This window comes from Podarcis pityusensis (assembly GCF_964106645.2).
Source record: "Podarcis pityusensis genome assembly, chromosome: 10".
Lineage (NCBI taxonomy): Eukaryota > Metazoa > Chordata > Lepidosauria > Squamata > Lacertidae > Podarcis > Podarcis pityusensis.
The window spans coordinates 3876099-3897596 of record NC_138035.1 but is presented as its reverse complement, the minus strand read 5'-3'; the positions used below and the strand labels follow the sequence as shown (position 1 = coordinate 3897596).

The following is a 21498-nucleotide window of genomic DNA, read 5'->3' as shown; positions in this document are numbered from 1 at the left end:
GAGAGGGCCTTTTCATGGAGAGAGAGCAGCTGCCTTTCCTTTGAGGAAACAATTGATTTGAAAAGGCTGTTTTCCAAGATCATGCTGCTTTATTAATGATGATTGAGGATAATGAAAGGTTGCTGATGCAATACTAAATACTATCATTTGGTGACATTGCATCTTCATTTCCTAAAAACTGGGAACATGGGTAGGAGGCAGGGGAAAGTAGGAGATGCTGAAATAAGAGAAGGTGCTAATGGTGCTTGATGTGTTCTCTTCCCCTTTCTTCTTTTCTTTGAAACCCAAACAGGATTTCCTTTCCTCCCACTTTGAAGAAGGTGATGGAGAAGACATTCAGAATTCTGAGGGATGGGGCACTTTTGTTTCATTAGTTATAGACATTAAAATGTGTGAAATGTGGAATATGCTTCACTGAATGAGCACACATAGCTCACATCAGCGATCTCAAGAAGGGGAGAAACCATTTAAAGGTATGGAGTGTGGGAAAAGTTTCACTGATAGTGGAAAACTTAGAACACATCAGCAGACTCACATGGGCAAGAAAGGATTCCAATGCAGGGAGTGCGGGAAGAACTTCAGTCAACATGGACACTTAAGTTTACATCAACGGACTCACACAGGGGAGAAACCATATAAATGTATGGAGTGTGGAAAGAGCTTCTGTCGGAGTGATACACTTAGAACACATCAATGGACTCACACGGGGGAGAAACCATATAAATGTATGGAGTGTGGAAACAGCTTTAGTAATAATGGAAACCTTAGAATACATCAACGGACTCATACAGGAGAGAAACCATACAAATGTATGGAGTGCAGAAAGAGCTTTACTAATAATGGAAACCTTAGAATACATCAAAGGAGTCATACAAGGGAGAAACCATATAAATGTATGGAGTGTGGAAAGAGCTTCAGTCAGAATGGACACCTCAATATACACCAGCGAATTCACACAGGGGAGAAACCATATAAATGTATGGAGTGTGGAAAGACCTTAACTGATAATGGAAACCTTAGAATACATCAACGGACTCATACAGGAGAGAAACCATACAAATGTATGGAGTGCGGAAAGAGCTTTACTAATAATGGAAACCTTAGAATACATCAAAGGACTCATACAAGGGAGAAACCATATAAATGTATGGAGTGTGGAAAGAGCTTCAGTCAGAATGGACACCTCAATATACACCAGCGAAGTCACACAGGAGAGAAACCATATAAATGTATGGAGTGTGGAAAGAGCTTTACTGATAATGGAAAACTTAGAATACATCAACGGACTCAATACAGGGGAGAAACTATATAAATGTATGGAGTGTGGAAAGAGCTTCAGTTTCAATGCAACACTTAGAATACATCAAAGGACTCACACAGGGGAGAAACCATTTGAATGCCTGGAGTGCGGAAAGAGCTTCAGTCTGAATGGAAACCTCAATATACATCAACGGACTCACACAGGGGAGAAACCATTTGAATGCCTGGAGTGTGGAAAGTTCTTCAGTAAAAATGGAGACCTTAAATTACACCAGCGGATTCACACAGGGGAGAAACCATTCAAATGTATGGAGTGTGGAAAGAGATTCAGTAAGAGTGGAGAGCTCAATATACATAAACGGACTCACACAGGGGAGAAACCATTTAAGTGTATGGAGTGTGGAAAAAGCTTCAGTCAGAGTGGACACCTCAATATACACCAGCGAACTCACACAGGGGAGAAACCATATAAATGTATGGAGTGTGGAAACAGCTTTAGTGATAATGGAAAGCTTAGAACACATCAACGGACTCATACTGGGGAGACACCATATAATTGTATGGAGTGTGGAAAGAGCTTCAGTCAGAGTGGAAACCTTAGAAGACATCAACAGACTCACACAAGGGAGAAACCATTTGAATGCCTTCAGTGCGGAAAGTTCTTCAGTCAGAATGGAGGCCTTAAATTACACCAGCGGATTCACTCAGGTGAGAAACCATTTAAATGCATGGAGTGTGGAAAGAGCTTCAGTCAGAATCGAAATCTTAGAAAACATCAGCAGACACACAGGGGAGAAACTGTTTAAATGTATGGACTGTGGAAGGAACTGCAGTCAGAGTGGAACCCTTGATTTATGTCAACAAACTCAAACAAAACACAAACCACATAAAAATCAGGAAAGTAGATAGATGTTCAGTTCTAGTGGAAGTTCTACATCAACAGACTCATGGAAAGGAAGAACTTTAGGAGTTGAAACCCTACAAACCATCAACAAACTCAAAGAGGAGAAGCAGTTTAAATGAAAAGATTGCAAAAAGTGCTTTATTTACAATGGAGTTTTTAAGGAACATCCAGGGACTCTCACATGAAGAAACCATTTAGATGTATGGACTGTGGGACGTCTTCCTTTCAGTGTCCACTCATTTCTTCACAGCAATGAACTCAGCAGGAAATCAGTCTTAAACACACGACGTGTATTTGAAGTTCTTGTGTTTATATGTAAAACTGAACAGCAATGAAATATTGAAGGCAATGTCAAACAATGTGAGTATAATCTAAGAGGTAAAGTACCTTTTGATAGAGAGGATGAATCTGGTTTGTTGGTGATGAGTGAGGATTAGGGCTGGGCGATATATTGATATCTTGTCCAATACCGGTTTCTAGACCACATCGCAATAACCTTTGAAGAACAACTGATATGGGGCAATACACCGCAAATTACAGTGTGTTTCTGGGATGTGCCTGCAAGCAGTTTCTGGGATGTGCCTGCAAGCAGCTTTGCTTCGTGAAGTCCCTGCAGGTGCTGAGTTGCTGACTTCTCTCCAAAATGTCAGGAAACAAAACACACACATCCATTGCCCTGTGTCCTTCCAGCCTCTTTCCTCCCTTGCTCCCTTCTGCCGGTTTGTGTGCTTGCATTAGATATCCTGTGTGCTGTATTTTTTTACTGCTGAAACGGGATTTGCTCTCAGGAGCTAAGTTTTGTGCCTCACTGGGGACCCAGTGAGAACTGTACACTTTGAAAGCTCAGTAAACTATTACTGAAGAAGTCCTGCTGCCTCTGTGTGTGTTTTTGACGTCAGCGTGGGACTTGCACTACATGTGGCCCCTACCCCACCGATGCTAGGCTAAGGCCCTGGAGTTGCTGTACTCATGCATGCAATATGGGTATTTATGTATCAGACTGGTTTTTGCACCAAACTCTGTCGCTGTGGGTAAAACCTCAGCGCCTAGGACTTGCCGATCGCATGGTCGGCGGTTCGAATCCCCGCGGCGGGGTGAGCTCCCATCGTTCGATCCCAGCTCCTGCCCACCTAGCAGTTCGAAAGCACCCTTAAGTGCAAGTACATAAATAGGTACCGCTTTATAGCGGGAAGGTAAACGGCGTTTCTGTGTGCTGCTCTGGTGCCGGTTCACCGGAGCAGCTTCGTCACGCTGGCCACGTGACCCGGAAGTGTCTGCGGACAGCGCTGGCTCCCGGCCTCTAGAGTGAGATGAGCGCACAACCCTAGAGTCAAGACTGGCCCGTATGGGCAGGGGTACCTTTACCTTTACCTTTACTGTCACCCCCACCACGCATGATCTCTACACACATCTTCTTCAACAGAACTTCATCCCTGCCTCCTGCACGTTCTGAAAAAAACTTAAAATTCAATGGGAGATTCCCCCCCCCAAGCCTAGTTTCAAGAAAGGGAAGGTGGGGCTGCGGGTACCAGGGAAGTCTCCTGGGGGGTCCATCTTCACTCATGAACCCCATGGGGCAACCCCAGAGCTCCTGCTTATTCTGGGGTTTGGAGAAGATAGAACTTTTTCATAGTCCCAGAAGTTATTAGTCAATCATGCTGCTAGGGAGTCTTCCTGCCAGAGGACTGAGGAGATTTCACCCCTCCCATTGTAAGAATCTGCTGATTTTCCAGAGAGGAGGGGGCGGATTGTGCTTGCTACAAGGGGAGACTGAGTGTTATCTCTGTGTAGATAAGGTTGCTGCAGAAAGCAGCTGTAACACTCAGTGCAGTCCAGCGTCTCCATTTGTATATAGTTTGTATAGTACAGTAGCTGCAGTGAATAAAATAAGATATTCTTCAGCGCTGTCGTCCGAGTGATTTATGCTCTGCTGTACTCTGCTGTGCACGACTGTCTTCTGGAAGTGAGTTCGGTGCTCACAGCTCTGAGTTGGGAGTCCACAGCACTTAGACCTGTTCCTGCAGAAGAAGGTCTCTGGAAGTGCTACCCCAGCTCGCCTGGCCCAGTCGGGGCTGAAGTGGTTGAGCCCAGTCGGTGGTACTGGCTCAAAGGCGAAGCTGACAAGGACCACAGTGCATATTACTATCCTACTAATTTTATTGTTGTTGCTGCTGTTGCTGTCATGGACTGGCTAGGTTGGGGGGGGGGAGGCACCAGTTGGGAAACCCACAAAGGAAGAAGGCTCAAATCCTGGGGACAGGTGGTGGGATGGCAATGAGCAGAAAGAGGTAGAAAATTGAGCAGAACGGGAGGGGAGGTGTTGCAAGCTGAGGAGGAAACAGGGTTTGGTGAGCAGGAAGAGGCTAGGGCAGAGAGCAGTTCAGGCTCAGAGGGAGGAGAGGAGGGGGGCCAGGAGACTGAGGAGGCCGGCTACAGAAGCATCCAGGGAGACTCCCCCTCCTGCTGTGACCACCTCCCCTTTCCCCTGGTCTCCTAGAGCACACAGAAAAATCCAGTTCATACCCCATGATCCTGCACATGATATTAACAGGTGTTTGTGGTATTTTTGTCCCAACATGCATCCATTTAATCTCATTGACAATGAACTGTATATACTGCCCATTCACCCTGTTTGGAGAGATCTCTTTGGAGCTCCTTGCAATCCCTCTTTGTTTGAGCAATTCTGAACAATTTACTGCCTTCAGCAGAATCACCATTTGGCAATGATGGAGCTGAATGGAAGTGGGCGAGCAAGCCCCACACTCACTCCGGTTGGAGGAATAGAGTCACTGAACCCTATATTCAAAGGTAATGACCACTTCTGGAATCCAGGAAGGAATTCCCCCACTCTTGTCAAACGCAGTTGGGCTCACTTGCCAGAGCCACCTGGAGACTGTGACAGCAATAGCCATCATCCCTGACCACTGGTCTTGCTAGCTCGGGGTGATGGGAGCTGTAGTCCAAAAGCAGCTGGAGACCCAAATTTGGGAAACCCTGTTCTCCCTGAAGGACAAAGGAGGGTTCACTTCCATCAGAACATCAGGTGAGCCCTGCAGGATAGGCCCAAGGGGCCCCTGTCCTCCCAAGGGCCAAGCAGGGGCCTCTTCTGGGAAGCCCACCTGCAGCATTTGAGCCCCAGAGAAGGGGGGAGGCGCATTTCTTCCAGGGACACATTTCTGGGGTCCCCACGGTGCCCCCCAGCCTGGCTCCACTCTGCCAGGGCAGCTGCGTTTTGTTTCACTGCAGGTGAGCCTGCCCTGTGCAATGTGGGGCTCTTAAGGGAACTTCGGGGGGGGGCGGAGGGACTAGAGCTTCCCCGCACTTGCAAAGGACCAGTAGAAGCGGAGGGGAGGCAGGTAGAAGGAGGGCGATGGGGAGGAACCAGCGAGAAGGAGCTTCTGGAGCCTGGGCAGCCCCCTCCCCGCCTGCTCTCGGAAGGTGTCCCGAGCCCCTCCCCTTTTCATTTCAAGGACTGGGGGACCTCAGCATCCCGGGGTTGCTTTGCTGGGGGGGGGGAGGGGGTCCTATTTTGTTTGTTGAGGGCAGGAGTCACAATCCTGTCACCTTGTGTTGTGTCTGGCTTTTAGGTAAGGGGGTGAGGCTCAGGTGGGAAAGAGTTGAGAAGGAAAATATCCCGGGGTGCGGATTTACTCCGCTGCCCAGCTCGTCAGGGTGCCACTCCCCGGGGGTCCCTCCGGTCAGCAAAAGAAGGAGAATCCAGCCAAGTTAAAGAAGCAAAGGGCGGTCAGTTGACCTGATCATTATTTGTTGCAACAAGGTTCAAACACACCAAGAGTAGGAACCCCGAGAAGATGGTTGCATGGATTTTTAAGACCTCTCCCCATTTCCCACAATACTTTTTTCAACAGCATCTTCGATGCATCACAGATTTGTCACAAAGTAGGAGTCTTTGGCATTCAGAAACATGGATCCGTCACCCACCCCTGTCAACAACCCCAGTTTCCCACACCTTTTAACTACCCTCTTCCAATAAGTAGCATAATAGTATTCAGACATCCCCCCAGCTGCAAGGCTTTCCTGGGCTTCTCCTTTGGAAGTATCAGGATCCTCCTCCTCCAATCTGGCTTCTGTTCCGGGAATAAGGGGGGGTGAGCTCCCCTCCCAACCTGCCTGCTTCTCCCGGAAGTGGCTCTTCTACGCCGGATTGCTGCTCTGCGCGTTGCTCTAGGGGAGCGCGCTTTCGGACAGGGGAGGAGGGGCGGCAGGGGACCCCCCCCCCCAAAGAAACATCGATGTTGTAGGAAAGGAAATGAGAATCGGGATCGAGGACAAAGAGGTAAAGGGGTCGCGGGGGGGGGGGAGAGGGGAGAGAAGGACCTATAGAGGGACCCCGCGCCAGCTCCCCAAAGCGCCTTCCGTGGGCCCCCCCAGCAGGGCCTGGATCCCTTCACGCGTGCTGCGAAGGGGGCTTTCCTCGCAGGGGAGGACATGGGGCGCCCACCCACGGGGTCCCACGAGGACTCCCTGGCCCCGTTTCCCCCGCGCAGGCATCCCTGGGGCCCTGTGCTCTCCGCGCGGAGAGAGGCAGACCATGAAAGGGTTAACGGGTGCGAGAGACGCCTAGATAGAGACCCCCCGTCCCTCCCCATCTCGTCTTGGGGGGCCCCTCCGGATGGAGAGATGGGTCGCGCATGGCGAGGGGTGAGCCGCGCCAAGGGGGCCTCTGGGTGCAGGGGAGACTCCGGGAGAGAGGAAGGGGGCCAAGAGTGGGGGCAGCCGGGGGGAGGAGGGAGGGGAGCATCCCCGGGGCAAGGAAGCGCAGCACTGGCGGGGGGCGGGGAAGGAAGACCAGTCTTTGGGGAGACGTCTCCATCGTGCGCCCACGGGGAATCTCCGAAGGGGCGGGCTCGGCTTCTCCCTCCCACCCAAGAATCGACCCCCCCCCTTCAAGGCAACCAGAGAGGGATCCCTGGAAAGTGGGGGGTCCTGTCCCCGCACCCCTTCTTTCCTGCAAGCTCCATCCTCTTCCCACCCCGTAAGCCCCTGCCCAGTCCAACCTTGGGTCCTCCTGGAGAGGAGAGGAACTTCCAAGAGGAAGAGAGGAAGAGGGGAGGGGAGAGGCCTTCTCAGAAGCGGATCTTGGTTTCCGCAATCCCACCCAGGAAGCAGCCAGAAACCTTTTCCTCTCTCTCAGGCTTCCATCTTAAAGTGTCTTTTCCACTGCCTGGTTCATTGAGGATGAGAATAATGTACACCTGTCATCAGAAACAGGGGTGCAGAGTCCATGGAATGGCTCGCAGGATTCATATAGAAGGTGCACCTCAAAAGCATTTCTGTTCCTCTTATTTTTGGTAGGCAGTTTCAGAGTGACTGACAAGCTGAGATGATCTGATGATAGCAATTGCATGAACCTCCCCAGTCAAAGGACCCATTTTCATGATAGACAGTGCCTGTGGCTGGAGTCTCTACATACAAGGTGTGCCTATACAGGCCAAAGACTTCCAGTATTAGAACAGGTGAGGTGTGTGACCTCCCCTAATTTACAGACTGTATGTGAATGAGAAGTTGTGGGGGGGATTACCGTTTATGGCATCCCTGTGATTTTCCCCCCTCATAACATTTCGTGAGCTCATATTGCAGAACGAATTCCAAAATAACTACAAAAAAACCACAAGAAAATAATAATAATAATAATAATAATAATAATAATAATAATAATAATGTTTTTACCCTGCCCACCTGGCTGGGTTTCCCCAGCCACTCTGGGCAAATGACAGTACATATAAAAGACAGTAAAACATCAGACATTCAAAACCTCCCTATACAGGGCTGCCTTCAGCTGTCACCTAAATGTCAGATAGTTGCCCATTTCCTTGCCCTCTGCCTGCTTCCCTGTAACTTCGCTTCTCACGGGCGGTGGGGGGGTGAACCAGGAGAAGACCCTCGAAGGAGGACCTCAGTGTACAGACTGAGCGATGGGCGTGGAGACATTTCTTCATGTCTACATACCCGAGGCTGTTTAGGGCTTTAGGTCAATGATCTTGCTCCTCCACAATGATCTCCAGAGCAAGTCCGACATACAATTAGCAGAGTAGGAAAAAACGCTCAGAGACAGCAAAAAAATTCCTTCAGCAAATAAATTTGTTCCTGAAGGCATAACAGGAATCTATGCCTGAAAAATGCAACCACAGCAATTTAAAGGTCAGCACCAACAATGTGAATTGTGCTCAGAAATGTACTGGGAGTCAGTGAAGATCCTTTCAGACTGGTGTTATGTTGTCTCAGCGGCTGCTCCCATTCTGTTCTCTAGCTGCCACATTCTGGATTAGTTGCAGTTTCCGGGTCACCTTCAAAGGTAGCCCCATGTAGCGCATGGCAGTAGTCCAAGCGGGAGATAACCAGAGTATGCACCACTCTGGTGAGACAGTCTGCGGGCATGGAGAGTCTCATCCTGCGTACCAGAAGGAGCTGGCAGACAGCTGCCCTGGACACAGAATTAACCTGCGCCTCCATGGACAGCTGTGAGTCCAAAATGACCCCCAGGCTGTGCACCTGGTCCTTTTGGGGCAACAGTTATGAACCGGAGAAAGAGAGGGCCTGTTAATGGAAAGGGGGGGCAGGGGACCCCCCAAAAAAAACATCGATGTTGCAGGAAAGGAAATGAGAATCGGGAGCGAGGACAAAGAAGTAAAGGGGTCGCGGGGGGGTAGAGCGGAGAAAGGATCCAGAGAACCCCTCCAGCTCTCCTGGCAGGGCCTGGATCCCTGAGTATGTACTGCGCGGGGGCTTTCCTTGGCAGGGGTGGACATGGGGCGCCCACCCAGGGGGTCCCACGAGGATTCCCCGGCCCCGTTTGCCCCGCGCAAGCATCCCTGGGGCCCTGTGCGCTCCGCGCAGAGAGACGCAGACCATGAAAGGGTTAACAGGCGCACAGTTTGAGTTCCATGGAATGTCTCTCAGGATTGATATAGAAGTCAAAAGCATTTCTGTTCCTCTTATTCTTTGTAGGCAGTGTCAGAGTGACTGACAAGCTGAGATACAACCCACCAGAATCCGATGACAGCAACTGCATGAATCTCCCCAGTCAAAGGACCCATTTTCATGATAGACAGTGCCTGTGCCTGGAGGCTCTACATACAAGGTGTGCCTATGCAGGCCAAAGACTGCCAGTATTAGCACAGGTGAGGTGTGTGACCTTCCCAAATTTACAGACTGTATGTGAATGAGAGTTTGTGGGTGGGATTATCGTTTACGACAACCCTGTGATTTTCTCCACCCATAACATTTTGTGATCTGATTTCGCAGTACGAATTCCAAAATAACTGCAAAAAATCACAAGATGATAAGAATGATTGTAGTATTTATACAGTGTAGTCCATCTGCATATGTATACGTAGTCCATCTGGTTGGGCTTCCCCAGCCACTCTGGGCAGCTTCCAGTACACATAAAAGACAGTAAAACATCAGACATTAAAAACCTCCAGATACAGGTCTACCTTCTGCTATCTTCTAAATGTCAGATAGTTGTTCATTTCCTTGACTTCGGAAGGGAGGGCGTTCCACAGGGTGGGTGTCACCACCCAGAAGGCCCTTTGCCTGGTTCCCTGTACCCTCACTTCTTGCAGGGAGGGAACCAGCAGAAGACCCTCAGAGGAGGACCTCAGTGTTCAGACTGAAGGATGGGGGTGGAGACGCTCCTTCAGGTCTACAGGGCCAAGGTTGTTTAGGGCTTTAGGTCACAGATCTTGCTCCTCCATAACGATATCCAAGACCGATATATAGTTAGCAGAGTAGGAAAAAACACTCAGAGGCAGCAAAAAATTCATTCAGCAGAGAAATTTAGTACTGAAGGCAAAAGCTAGCAAAAACTTAACTTACAGTAAAACCCTAACTTGGTATATCAAAACAGCACTCATGTAAGAAACACACAAGCAGAGTAGAGAATTGCAGATTAGGAAGTGGGACCAGGCGCCTTTCAATACTGCGATTTATAAAAAATTCCATGTCAGAGTAACCTTGGGACTGGATAACAAGCCTGGCTCACCCCAGTTTAAACCAGCTTCTTCTGGTTCCCAGAAACAAGGAAGGTTCAGCATAACCTCATAACCACTGATCCCACCACCTGCTCTCAGCAGAAAGGAAACTCCCTTATCAGCTAAAATGTTCCAGCTAGAGAAAACACCACTTTGAATCACACAGAGTAAAACCACCAGAACCTTCTTGAACCTGTAGACCAAGAATGATCTGTATACATTAGATCAACACTTTTCTTTTTCTGAAAAATACAGCCAGGACACTTAAAGGTCAGCACCAACAGTTTGAATTGTGCTTGGAAACACACTGAAAGCCAGGGAAGATCCTTTAGGACCAATGATATGTGGTCTTGGCAGCTGCTCCCAGTTACTAGTCCAGCTGCCGCATTCTGGATTAGTTGCAGTTTTGGGGTCACCTTCAAAGGTAGCACCAAGTAGAGCGCATGGCAGTGGTCCAAGCAGGAGATAACCAGAGCATGCACCACTTTAGTGAGACAGTGTGCAGGCTGGTAGGGTCTGTCTCTCACCTGTCCCACAGGGACAGTGCTTCCGTCTTGTCAGGATTCAACCTCAATCTGTTAGCCACCATCTATCCTCAAACCACCTACAGGCACCAACACAGGGCATTCACTGGTTCATCTTCACTGGTTCCAATTTAAAAGAGAAGAGCTGGGTATTATCCACATGCGTGTGAACACCCAGCCAAAACTCCCCCAGCGGCTTCATATAGATATTAAAAAGCATGGGGAGAGGACAGAGCCCTGAGGCACCCCACAAGTGAGCACCCAGGGGCCTGAACACTCATCCCCCAACACCACTTTCTGGACATGGCCCAGGAGGAAGGATGGGAACCACTGCACAGCAGTGCCCCCAGCTCCCCTAGAGGGTCCAGAAGGATACCATGGTCAAAGGTCTCCAAAGCAGAGATCCACCAGAACCAGGAAAGAGCTTTGCCCTTGGACTCTAGCCTATTGGAGATCATCAACCAGCGCAACCAGGGTAGTTTCTGTCGTATGATGAGGCCTAAATCCCAATTGGAAGGATAATGGTGGCAGAAGCTTTTCTGGTCCTGCACCCCCAAAAGCTCCAGGCACAAGACTTTCATTAGCTTTGAAGGGGCCATTGGGTACTTGGTGGTCTTCTCTTCAAAAGACAAATATTCTGAATACTTTTTAATTGATGTATGATATAAACAGCACTTCTGTTTTACATATTCCACATTGGAGAGATTTTGATACACAGGTCTGAGTTCATCGCTGCCCCCGAAACTGCTGTGTTAGCAGTACAGCAAGTGTGGACAGTGTGTTTGGGGGTTCAGGGCTGCCTAGACAACAAGAGCCCCTTCTCAGCCTGGCTTATATGGTCCCAAGGAAAGCAGAGCAGTACGTTAGGCACGAACTTGGCTGCAGGAGTGGCTGGAAGGAGGTGTGCAGGACACCATCCAACCCTCTTAGAGACTTTTCTTTTCCTGAAGAAAACCAGGCAGCGAAGGTTTAGGACCACAGTTTTCCTTCTCGAGGACCTCGCTTCCCAGGTTGACAAGCTCCATCTGCCCTTCACTTTCCTCTGCAGCATGGGCAGAATCTGCCATCCTGACTGTGGGATTCACTGTTGTTCTCATCCTCTCCATCCACCAGGGCCTGCCTTCACCTGCAGCAGAATTCCCCAACCCACCAAGGATTTGAGACCCATCAGCTATTCTCACCTGGTTTAGCCGGCTGGTTGAAACCGTTCCTGGGCTTGTGGCCCCTATTCTATCCTGACAGGTTCTGGAAGCCACAGGTGAGAACTGAGTGCAGGTTGGGGACCATTGATGGATAGATTACCCCATAAGGAGCATGACATGACCCCCACCAAAGGAACTAATGCTCTCCTAACACCCCAAGACATCGTATAATTATGATATTTGAGACAGAACCGCAATAAATTCATCTCTAGAAATAACATATCTTCAGGCCATAAATAAATTAATACTACTTATTCAAAGTACTACATATTCCACTAAGTACAGTTTATCTATTTGCCTTGAATATCACCTTTATTTTTTTTAAAAAATAAATTTTTATTAAGATTTTAAAAGTTACAGGAAAAAAAGAAAAAAGAGCAATCAAAAATGAAGAAAAAAATGAAAAACAATACACATCCAAAAACCAAAAAAAGAGAAAAAAGAGAAAAACAAATAAAAAACAAGTCAAACCTTTAACTCACTTACTTACAGTCACTTATTTTCTTGACTTCCTCACACCTCCCATTTTTGTATTCTAATTCAATTAGATATTCCAGCAAATCCTTCCAGCTTTATTTTAATCCCAATAATTTATCTTAACATACTATAATTCCCCTCTTTATATTCTAATTCATATAAATATTCCAACCAGTCCTTCATCTTATTTTTATCCTTATATCTTATCTTATTATACTATAATTTCCCATTCTTTCTTTCACCAAATAACCATCCACTTTTACTTTATCCAATCTTAACTCTCATCCAAACCTATATATCTATACTTATTCTTAAGACGTTTCCCTAAGGTCAAAAAAGATTCCATTCCACGAATTTCCCATCTCTCATTAAGAAAACAAAAAACAAATTATATTATATACACTTTAAATTCCCAATTTCCTTCCACCAGATCCCCTCCCCGGTTTCGGTCCCCAGCAAAAGTCCATCAATCTCGTAAAGCCATCAACCCGGAGATTTTAAATCCGAGGCTCTTAAATCTCTTTCATGTCCCCTCTGCCGGTCTTTTTGATAGTCTTTGGTATTGAATGTTGGAATTCTGCCTGGGTCAGAGGAATGTGCCACAACGTAGGCACCGGCAGATATTCCTGTCGACCTCCCTGCGTCTCCCAACCTCTGCTGATAAGCAGGCGAGGTCCGGCGATTCTTCTCAGATGTATGAGAGGAACACACCGTTCTTCCTCTCTCCCCTTTGGTGTCCCCAGGGAGGGGAAAGAAGCAGACAGAAAACTATTTACATCATTTATTTCTGCCTCTTACATCAGTACAGAGAATCATGTCTGCACTCAACAACAGCAAGAAGAAAAACTCCTCCCAAGTACATCCAGTACGGGTCATATGACACACTGAGCTAACATCCGGTGCTCAGTACAGAATGGACTGCCCCTTTGTTCCCATGGCAACAGTCACAAACATCCTGTCTGGCTTTCCAGCCACAAGCAGCTGGCTGAGCTGCTAGAGCCTTTGCTTGCTGCAGCATTGGTGCTTTATGGTAACATACTCCCCCTAAAGTATCAATGTGTGCCGCGAGCAAAGCGTCATCCAGAGAAGAAAACAAACAGTTGTTATATTTATAACATTCCCCTGTTGTTTCAGTTCCACCCTTGGAACTACCCGCCACTGGTTTAACCAATGTACCTCTCTGGTTGTCTGGCTTCCAAGGAATGAGTGCTTCTGCATTACCTTGGCTAGCTACCCTCTGTTGTGTCTTTGTCTCTGACTTAGACACTGCTTCAATCTGTCCTTGGTCGTTTACAATAGCAACATATGCAAGGTTAGCAAACTCCTTTGAATACCTCTTTGGTGGTACACCCTTCGTTGCTCTCTCAGACCTACGTAAGAGGTTCTGATCCTCTGTGCTCACTGGTTCAACCTTTGAACTCTCTGGAGAACCAGTATCAAGCTTAATCAATGGTTCATCCTCCTCTTCTGAGGGTCTAGTCATTATGTGAGATTTCCTCTCAATGACTGTGACAACTGAGCTGTCTGAGCTATCGCTGTCATCATCAGTACTACTGAACTCAATAAGATCAAACTCATCATCATCATCTGAATCGTTTCCTGTGGGAAATGTGTGTTCTACAACCCGCTCTTGCTTTGGAGCACTCTCTAGGAACTTTGTGAGAATCACCTGACCAGATTCAGACAAAATTACTCTGTAGAGACCCTTTTCATAACCCACAAAAATGCCTCTGGCATTCTTTACTCCACCTGGAGCTTCTGTCCTCACATGAGACCCGAAAACCTTAAAATAGGCAACAGAAGGTTTTCTATTGAACAGCTTCTCAAAAGGAGAACATCCCAACTCTGTTGAGACCTTTCTCAACCACACATGAAGATAGGACGCTAGCGACTCAGCCCAATATTCATGTGGCAAATGTGAACTCAGCAATTGCGCATTCATCCCCTTTTGCAATTCTTTGTTCACTTTTACACAGACCCCTCTGTTCCACGCTTCTTGCGAAACTGCCACTTTGTGGTCTATCCCTTTTCCATCCAGGAACTTCTGAAACTTCTGTAACAGAAAAACTTGTTTGTCATCTGTGAAAAGACAATCAATGTTAGCATCATGCATACTTTTAACCTTGTCACAAAACTCCTGAAACTTTTCTAAAGTTTCTTGCGGTTTCTCCATCATATAAACCCAAGAATAATTAGTGAAACAATCCACACACAAAAGGTAATATGGTGCACCGCCTCTAGATGGTTCTAGAGGACCAATCACATCAGCATACACCCGCTGAAATGCTCTGTCGACCTTCTTCGTCACCTTCCTGGTGCTCACACTGGTCTTGGTCACCCCTGCAAGAGAGATTTCGTTAGAAACAGAAGAATTACATTTCGTGTAATCACTTTGATCAAAAGTCAACAAATACAGTCCATCTTTCTCTTTGGCAGTAAGAAACAGTTCTCCATCTTTGTAGATCTTGCAGCTTTTAGCATCATAGGTCAGTTTCAGTCCTTTCTTTGCAATCTGCGACACGCTCAGCAGATTAAATCTCAGTTCTGGAACCAGGTAAACATCATTTATAGTCAAGTTCAGACTTTCAAGATACACAGTCCCAATTCCGGTTGCTTCCAACTCCTGACCGTTGGCCTGTTTCACAGTGAAGCTTTGCTTCTTCAACGTCGAAAATAGTCCTCTGTGCGGGCACATATGAACCGTGGCGCCCGTGTCAATTATGAACGAGTTCCCAACATCTGGCGTGGCTCCTTTCGCCATCATAGCCTTTGCAGGTTTCACCTGGCACTTGGTACGGCTTTTGCCTGACGCCTGAGGCTTCGTAGAGCTGCTCTTTGCTCCTCTTGACTGGCGCGGCTTCTTACAGTTTTGCTGTAGATGCCCAGTCTGTCCACAATTGTAGCATCGGACAGCACTCAATGCTACACCATGCTCTCCAGTAGCATCAGCAGTGGGGGAATTAGAACTCTGTTCTTCCCTCCCCCTGTCTTTTTCTTCCAGTGCAGCAAGTCTGTCGTGTTCATTCAGGACCACAGCACAAACTCTCTCCGCGGTCAGCTGCGCGGCCGGTAGGGAACCAAGCTGACTGGCAACAACCTTGTAGGTGCGGCTAAGGCTGTTTATCATCATGAAGCAAAACACTTCCTCCTGAAGACGGAAATTGCGTTCCACCATCTGTTGACGCAGAAACTTCATTTCTGTCAGGTGCGCTTGAACATCTCCATCAGGCGCAAGTCTCAGATTGGTCAATTTCTCAAAATACAGCAACGCTGAAGAACCAGCATCTCTCTGATGCGTTGTACGCAGCGTGTCCCATACCTCTTTCGCATTTTCTAAATGCTGAACATGCACCAACTGATCATCTGAGACACACAGAATTATACCAGTCCTGGCCCTTACATTCTGTGACTCCCAACCTCTGGTTGGTGCTGCAGGGATGGGGTTTTCAATTACATCAAAAAGCCTCTGATTCTGCAGCAGGGCCTTCATCTTTACAGACCAAGATGAATAATTGTCATTGGTCAAGGAAGGTGGGCAAGGCAAACCTCCCCCTTTCTTGGCATCCATCTTGAAGCCAAGCCTCTTTCACGCTGTCAAACAAACTGTAAAATCCAACAGTTGTTTTTTCCTTTCTCACGCAGCAAACTGCAAATTGTTTACGCTCTTTGCACCTGGCAGCTAAACTCAGGCTGCTATTGAAAAGTCCCTTCCAAGAGCTCGTAAACCTTGTAGCCAAAACATTCTCTGGTTTTGTTTCGCTTTCCCAGGCTCACACTCAGAGTCCAGCCCCTTTGCCAGTAACTTTCCAGGACCGTTACCTAGCAACAATGCATTTCAATAAGACATCTTATCTACCACAAAAATTTGTGGAATGCAGGCTTCAGCCTTCAAGCTGCAGGCCTCTTCTCCCGGAGCTTTTGTTTTCTTTGAAACGCAGCTCCGTGAACCAGGGAATTAATCCTCCTGCGTTCACACTTTTAGCCCGAAATGCAGCATACCTTGAACTTTGTTGCTCTGGAAAACACCTCTTCTTTCCACCAGCTGTCTGTGGAGCCTCTGGCTGCTTTCAGACGCTTTTCTCCCTCCTTGGAGCAGAGGAGGACAATCCACCAGCCTCTCATGCAGATGTCCGATGAATCGCAACCATCCTCTGCTACCACTGTTGGAATTCTGCCTGGGTCAGAGGAATGTGCCACAACGTAGGCACCGGCAGATATTCCTGTTGACCTCCCTGCGTCTCCCAACCTCTGCTGATAAGCAGGCGAGGTCCGGCGATTCTTCTCAGATGTATGAGAGGAACACACCGTTCTTCCTCTCTCCCCTTTGGTGTCCCCAGGGAGGGGAAAGAAGCAGACAGAAAACTATTTACATCATTTATTTCTGCCTCTTACATCAGTACAGAGAATCATGTCTGCACTCAACAACAGCAAGAAGAAAAACTCCTCCCAAGTACATCCAGTACGGGTCATATGACACACTGAGCTAACATCCGGTGCTCAGTACAGAATGGACTGCCCCTTTGTTCCCATGGCAACAGTCACAAACATCCTGTCTGGCTTTCCAGCCACAAGCAGCTGGCTGAGCTGCTAGAGCCTTTGCTTGCTGCAGCATTGGTGCTTTATGGTAACATTGAAAACCAGATCTCGAGGAAGCTCCAACCCAACGGTAATCATATTCCTTCCTGCCAAACTTCCATGGTTAAAAATAGAGCCTATAGGATATTCCAAATCTTGTTTCATGCTCCTTTCAAATCCAAAGGCCCCCGAAACTCCAACCTCCACCTGGCTCAGATTTGTAATCCAAAGGCCATCTGATCTCCACATAAAGTGATCTCTCCATCTTTCATTTTCCAAACCAGGCCAGGCTTCCATCTCCAAAAATTTGCTTCTCCTTGTTGCCATCATGTCAGGCCTCAAATTGTAGTTCACCATTTGCATCTGTAGGGTTACGGCTCCCCCTTTCTTCACTTCAATCACAACATAATTCTCCTTCTCAAATTTTCCGGTTTGTTCAGTTGAAGGAGGTTCCTGTGCTGAATTCTTATCGAGTTCTTTACTAATACCCACTTTTGTTCCCAAAGTTATAACATTAGTAGTCAAAACATTTATCTGGTTTTGCAGCTTTCCCAAGAGAAAAAATGTCCTGTTCAATTTAGACTCAATTTCCTTCCCGACCGCCATCCTTAAACAGTCCAAGGTCAAAAAACAATTTCCCAACTGCTCCTTAAAACAATGTCCCAAAGCTCCCTCTAGAGGGATTCAAGTTCCTTTTCATTCCTTTCAGCACAGACCCAAAAGTCCCATACGTTAAATTGTAACAGTCCTTCCTTCGTTTTAAACATAAGCTTGTAACAAAGATAGACAATAGAAGCAAAGTCCTCTTTTGTATCTTGACAGCTAACTTGACAGCTGTCAAATTGATCTATTCATCGTCAACGGGCTCTCACGGACCACTCCTGGGTTCAGGGAAGTGGCACTTCAAATCGCAAATTTTGTCCTTCTCCTGCAGGCTCCCCTGCTTCCAAGAAAAATTGATGGCAATTTTAATCAGTAGAATTAAAATCCTTTACATAAAACTCTCCACGACCTTAGTTGACAGGTTCTTTGCTTCAGTTTATTTACAGAAAGGGGAGGCGGACTTCCTGTTTGGACCTTCCCCAATCGGTGCCAATTTAAAAATACTTTAAAAGTCCAATTTCCGTTCTACTCACGGGTTGTTGTTTGAAATCCAATTGTCCACAAGAAAAAGTCAGCGCTCTCCGGCAACGGCTGTGCGGCTTCACTCCGCAAAAATAGCGGTCGATTCGAAACACCACGCCGCTGACCCCACGTCACTTCAGAACCCCCGAAAAGGGGTTTCCCTGTGGGTAGGGGGGGCACTCCTGGTGTCAGCCGAATCCCACGTTCCCAGGCTTCCTCCGCCTGGGATTTTTAGAGGGTCTCCGCCTTCGCCGCAGCAGCAAGACCCGATTTTCGCGGAGCGGGTTCCTCTGGATCAGAGGAATTCCGCCATTGCCGATGGCGCTAACCCGGAAGACCTGAATATCACCTTTAAAGTGTCATTTTAGGATAGTTCTGTATCAGAAGACGGGCACGAGATCAGACAGCACATTCTTTTAAAAATCATATTGCTTTATTAACATTGATTGAGGATTATGAAAGTTGCTCATGAATTACTATCATTTGATGACATTGCAACTTCACTTCCTAAAAATTGGGAACATGGGTAGGAGGTGAGGGAATGTAGGAGGCGTTGAAATAGGAGAAGGTGCTAATGGAGCTTGATGTATTCTCTTTCCCTTAGTTCTCTTCCTTGAAACCAAAACAGGATTCCCTTTCCTCCCACTCTGAAGAAGGAGATGGAGAAGACAGTCAAAACTCCAGGGAATGCGGCACCGTTGGTTTCATTAGGAATAGAAATTAAAATGTGTGAAATGTGGAATATGCTTCATTGAATGAGCACACATAGTTCACATCAACGACCTCCAACAGGGGAGAAACCATTTAAAGGTATGGAGTGCGGAAAGAGCTTTAGTGATAATGGAAGACTTAGAACACATCAACGGACTCATACTGGGGAGAAACCATATAAATGTATGGAGTGTGGAAAGAGCTTCAGTCAGAGTGAACACCTCAATATACATCAACGGACTCACACAGGGGAGAAACCATTTAAATGCCTGGATTGTGGAAAGAGCTTCAGTATCAGTGTAAACCTTAGAACACATCAACGGATTCACACAGGGGAGAAACCATATAAATGTATGGAGTGTGGAAAGAGCTTCAGTCAGAGTGGACACCTCAATATACATCAACGGACTCACACAGGGGAGAAACCATTTAAATGCCTGGAGTGCGGAAAGAGCTTTAGTCAGAATGGAACACTTAAAACACATCAACGGTCTCACACAGGGGAGAAATCATATAAATGTATGGAATGTGGAATGAGCCTTGGTGATAACAGAACCCTTAAAAAACATCAACGGACTCACACAGGGGAGAAACCATTTAAGTGCCTGGAGTGCGGAAACTGCTTCAGTCAGAATGGAGTCCTTAAATTACACCAGCGGACTCACACAGGGGAGAAACCATTTAAATGCATGGAGTGCGGAATGAGCTTTAGTGATAATGGAACCCTTAAAAAACATCAACGGACTCACACAGGGGAGAAACCATTTAAATGCATGGAGTGTGGAAAGAGCTTCAGTCAGAGTGGACACCTCAATATACATCAACGGACTCACACAGGGGAGAAACCATTTAAATGCCTGGAGTGCGGAAAGAGCTTCAGTGAGAATAGAAAACTTAGAGTTCATCAACGGACTCACACAGGGGAGAAACCATTTAAATGCCTGGAGTGCGGAAAGTGCTTCAGTGAGAATGGAAAACTTAAAACACATCAACTGTCTCACACGGGGGAGAAACCATTTAAATGCATGGAGTGCGGAAAGAGCTTTAGTTTCAATGCAAACCTTAGAGTTCATCGACGGACTCACACAGGGGAGAAACCATTTAAATGCCTGGAGTGCGGAAAGTGCTTCAGTCAGAATGGAGAACTTCGAAGACATCAACGGACTCACACAGGGGAGAAATCATATAAATGCCTGGAGTGCGGAAAGTGCTTCAGTGAGAATGGAGAACTTCGAAGACATCAACGGACTCACACAGGGGAGAAACCATATAAATGCCTGGAGTGCGGAAAGTGCTTCAGTGAGAATGGAGAACTTCGAAGACATCAACGGACTCACACTGGGGAGAAACCATTTAAATGCCTGGAGTGCGGAAAGTGCTTCAGTGAGAATGGAGAACTTCGAAGACATCAACGGACTCACACTGGGGAGAAACCATTTAAATGCCTGGAGTGCGCAAAGTGCTTCAGTGAGAATGGAAAACTTCGAAGACATCAACGGACTCACACAGGGGAGAAACCATTTACATGCATGTAGTGCGGAAAGAGCTTCAGTCAGAATGGAAATCTTAGAAAACATCAGCAGACACACAGGGGAGAAACTGTTTAAATGTATGGACTGTGGAAGGAGCTCCAGTCAGAGTGGAACCCTTGATTTATGTCAACAAACTCACACAAAACACAAACCCTATAAATATCAGGAAAGTAGATAGAGGTTCAGTCCTGGTGGAAGTTCTAAATCAACAGACTCACGGACAGGAAGAACCTTTGGAGTTGACACCCTACAAACCATCAACAGACTCAAAGAGGAGAAGCAGTTTAAATGAAAAGATTGCAAAAGGTGCTTTATTTACATAGGAGTGTTTAAGGAAAATCCAGAGACTCTCACATGGAAGAACCCATTTAGATGTATGGAGTGTTGGATGTCTTCCTCTCAGAGTCCACTCTTTTCTTCACAGAAATGAACTCAGGAGGAAATCAGTCTTTAACACATGTTGTGTATGTGAAGTTCTGGTTTTTTATGTGTAAAACTCTATCGTAATAAAATATTCAAGGCAATGTCAAACAATGTGATTATGATCTAAGATGTAAAGTACCTTTTGATAGAGAAGGAGAGAGGGTTTATCTGGATTGCTGGTGGTGAGTGAGGATTGTGGCTGGGCGATATATTGTCACATACTGGTTTCTAGACCACATCATGATAACCTTTCAAAAACAATTGATATGGCAACACACCAAGAATCATAGTGTGTGTTTCCAGGATGCTCATTTGCCTGGAAGCTGCTGGCAGAAAGCTTTGCTTCGTGAAACCCCTGAATATACTGAGTTGCTGACTTCCCTCCCAGGCGACAGGAAGCGAAAGACACACCTCCATTGCCCTGTCTCCTTCCAGCCTCTTTCCTCCCTTGCTCCCTTCTGCCGGTTTGTGTGCCTGACTTAGATATCCTGTGTGCTGTATTTGTTTACTGCTGAAACTGCTGTACTCAAGCATGAAAAATTGGTGCATCTGTGTGTGACTGGTTTTTGCACCAAACTCTCTCACCCCCACCACGTGTGATCTCCAAACACTGCTTCTTTGCTAGAACCTCTCCCTGTCTCCTACACATTCAGAAGAAAACTTAAAATACTGTAATTTAATGGGAGATTCCCCCCCAAGCCTTCTTGCAAGAGAGGGAAGGAGGGGCTGCAGGTACCAGGGAAGTCTCCTGATGGGTCCCATCTTCACTCA

General features: G+C 46.9%; 2 protein-coding genes across 2 annotated transcripts in view; both read left to right on the top strand.

The window, feature by feature from the left end:
- The window catches only part of LOC308486405 (uncharacterized protein), a 154348-nt gene extending 153012 nt beyond the window's left edge, over nt 1–1336 (top strand). The window contains exon 3 of the mRNA XM_081023235.1: nt 293–1336. Within this exon, the coding sequence (XP_080879361.1) occupies nt 419–1312 (894 nt within the window). The 5' untranslated portion in view covers nt 293–418 and the 3' untranslated portion in view covers nt 1313–1336. The remainder of the gene's footprint in view (nt 1–292) is intronic.
- LOC308486259 (uncharacterized protein) lies at nt 1311–20828 on the top strand. Its single transcript, XM_081022870.1, has 2 exons — nt 1311–1818; nt 18872–20828. Exons 1-2 carry the CDS (start codon nt 1317–1319, stop codon nt 20305–20307), a joined length of 1938 nt encoding a protein of 645 aa, XP_080878996.1. The 5' UTR covers nt 1311–1316; the 3' UTR covers nt 20308–20828.
- Nucleotides 20829–21498: the final 670 nt, after the last annotated feature.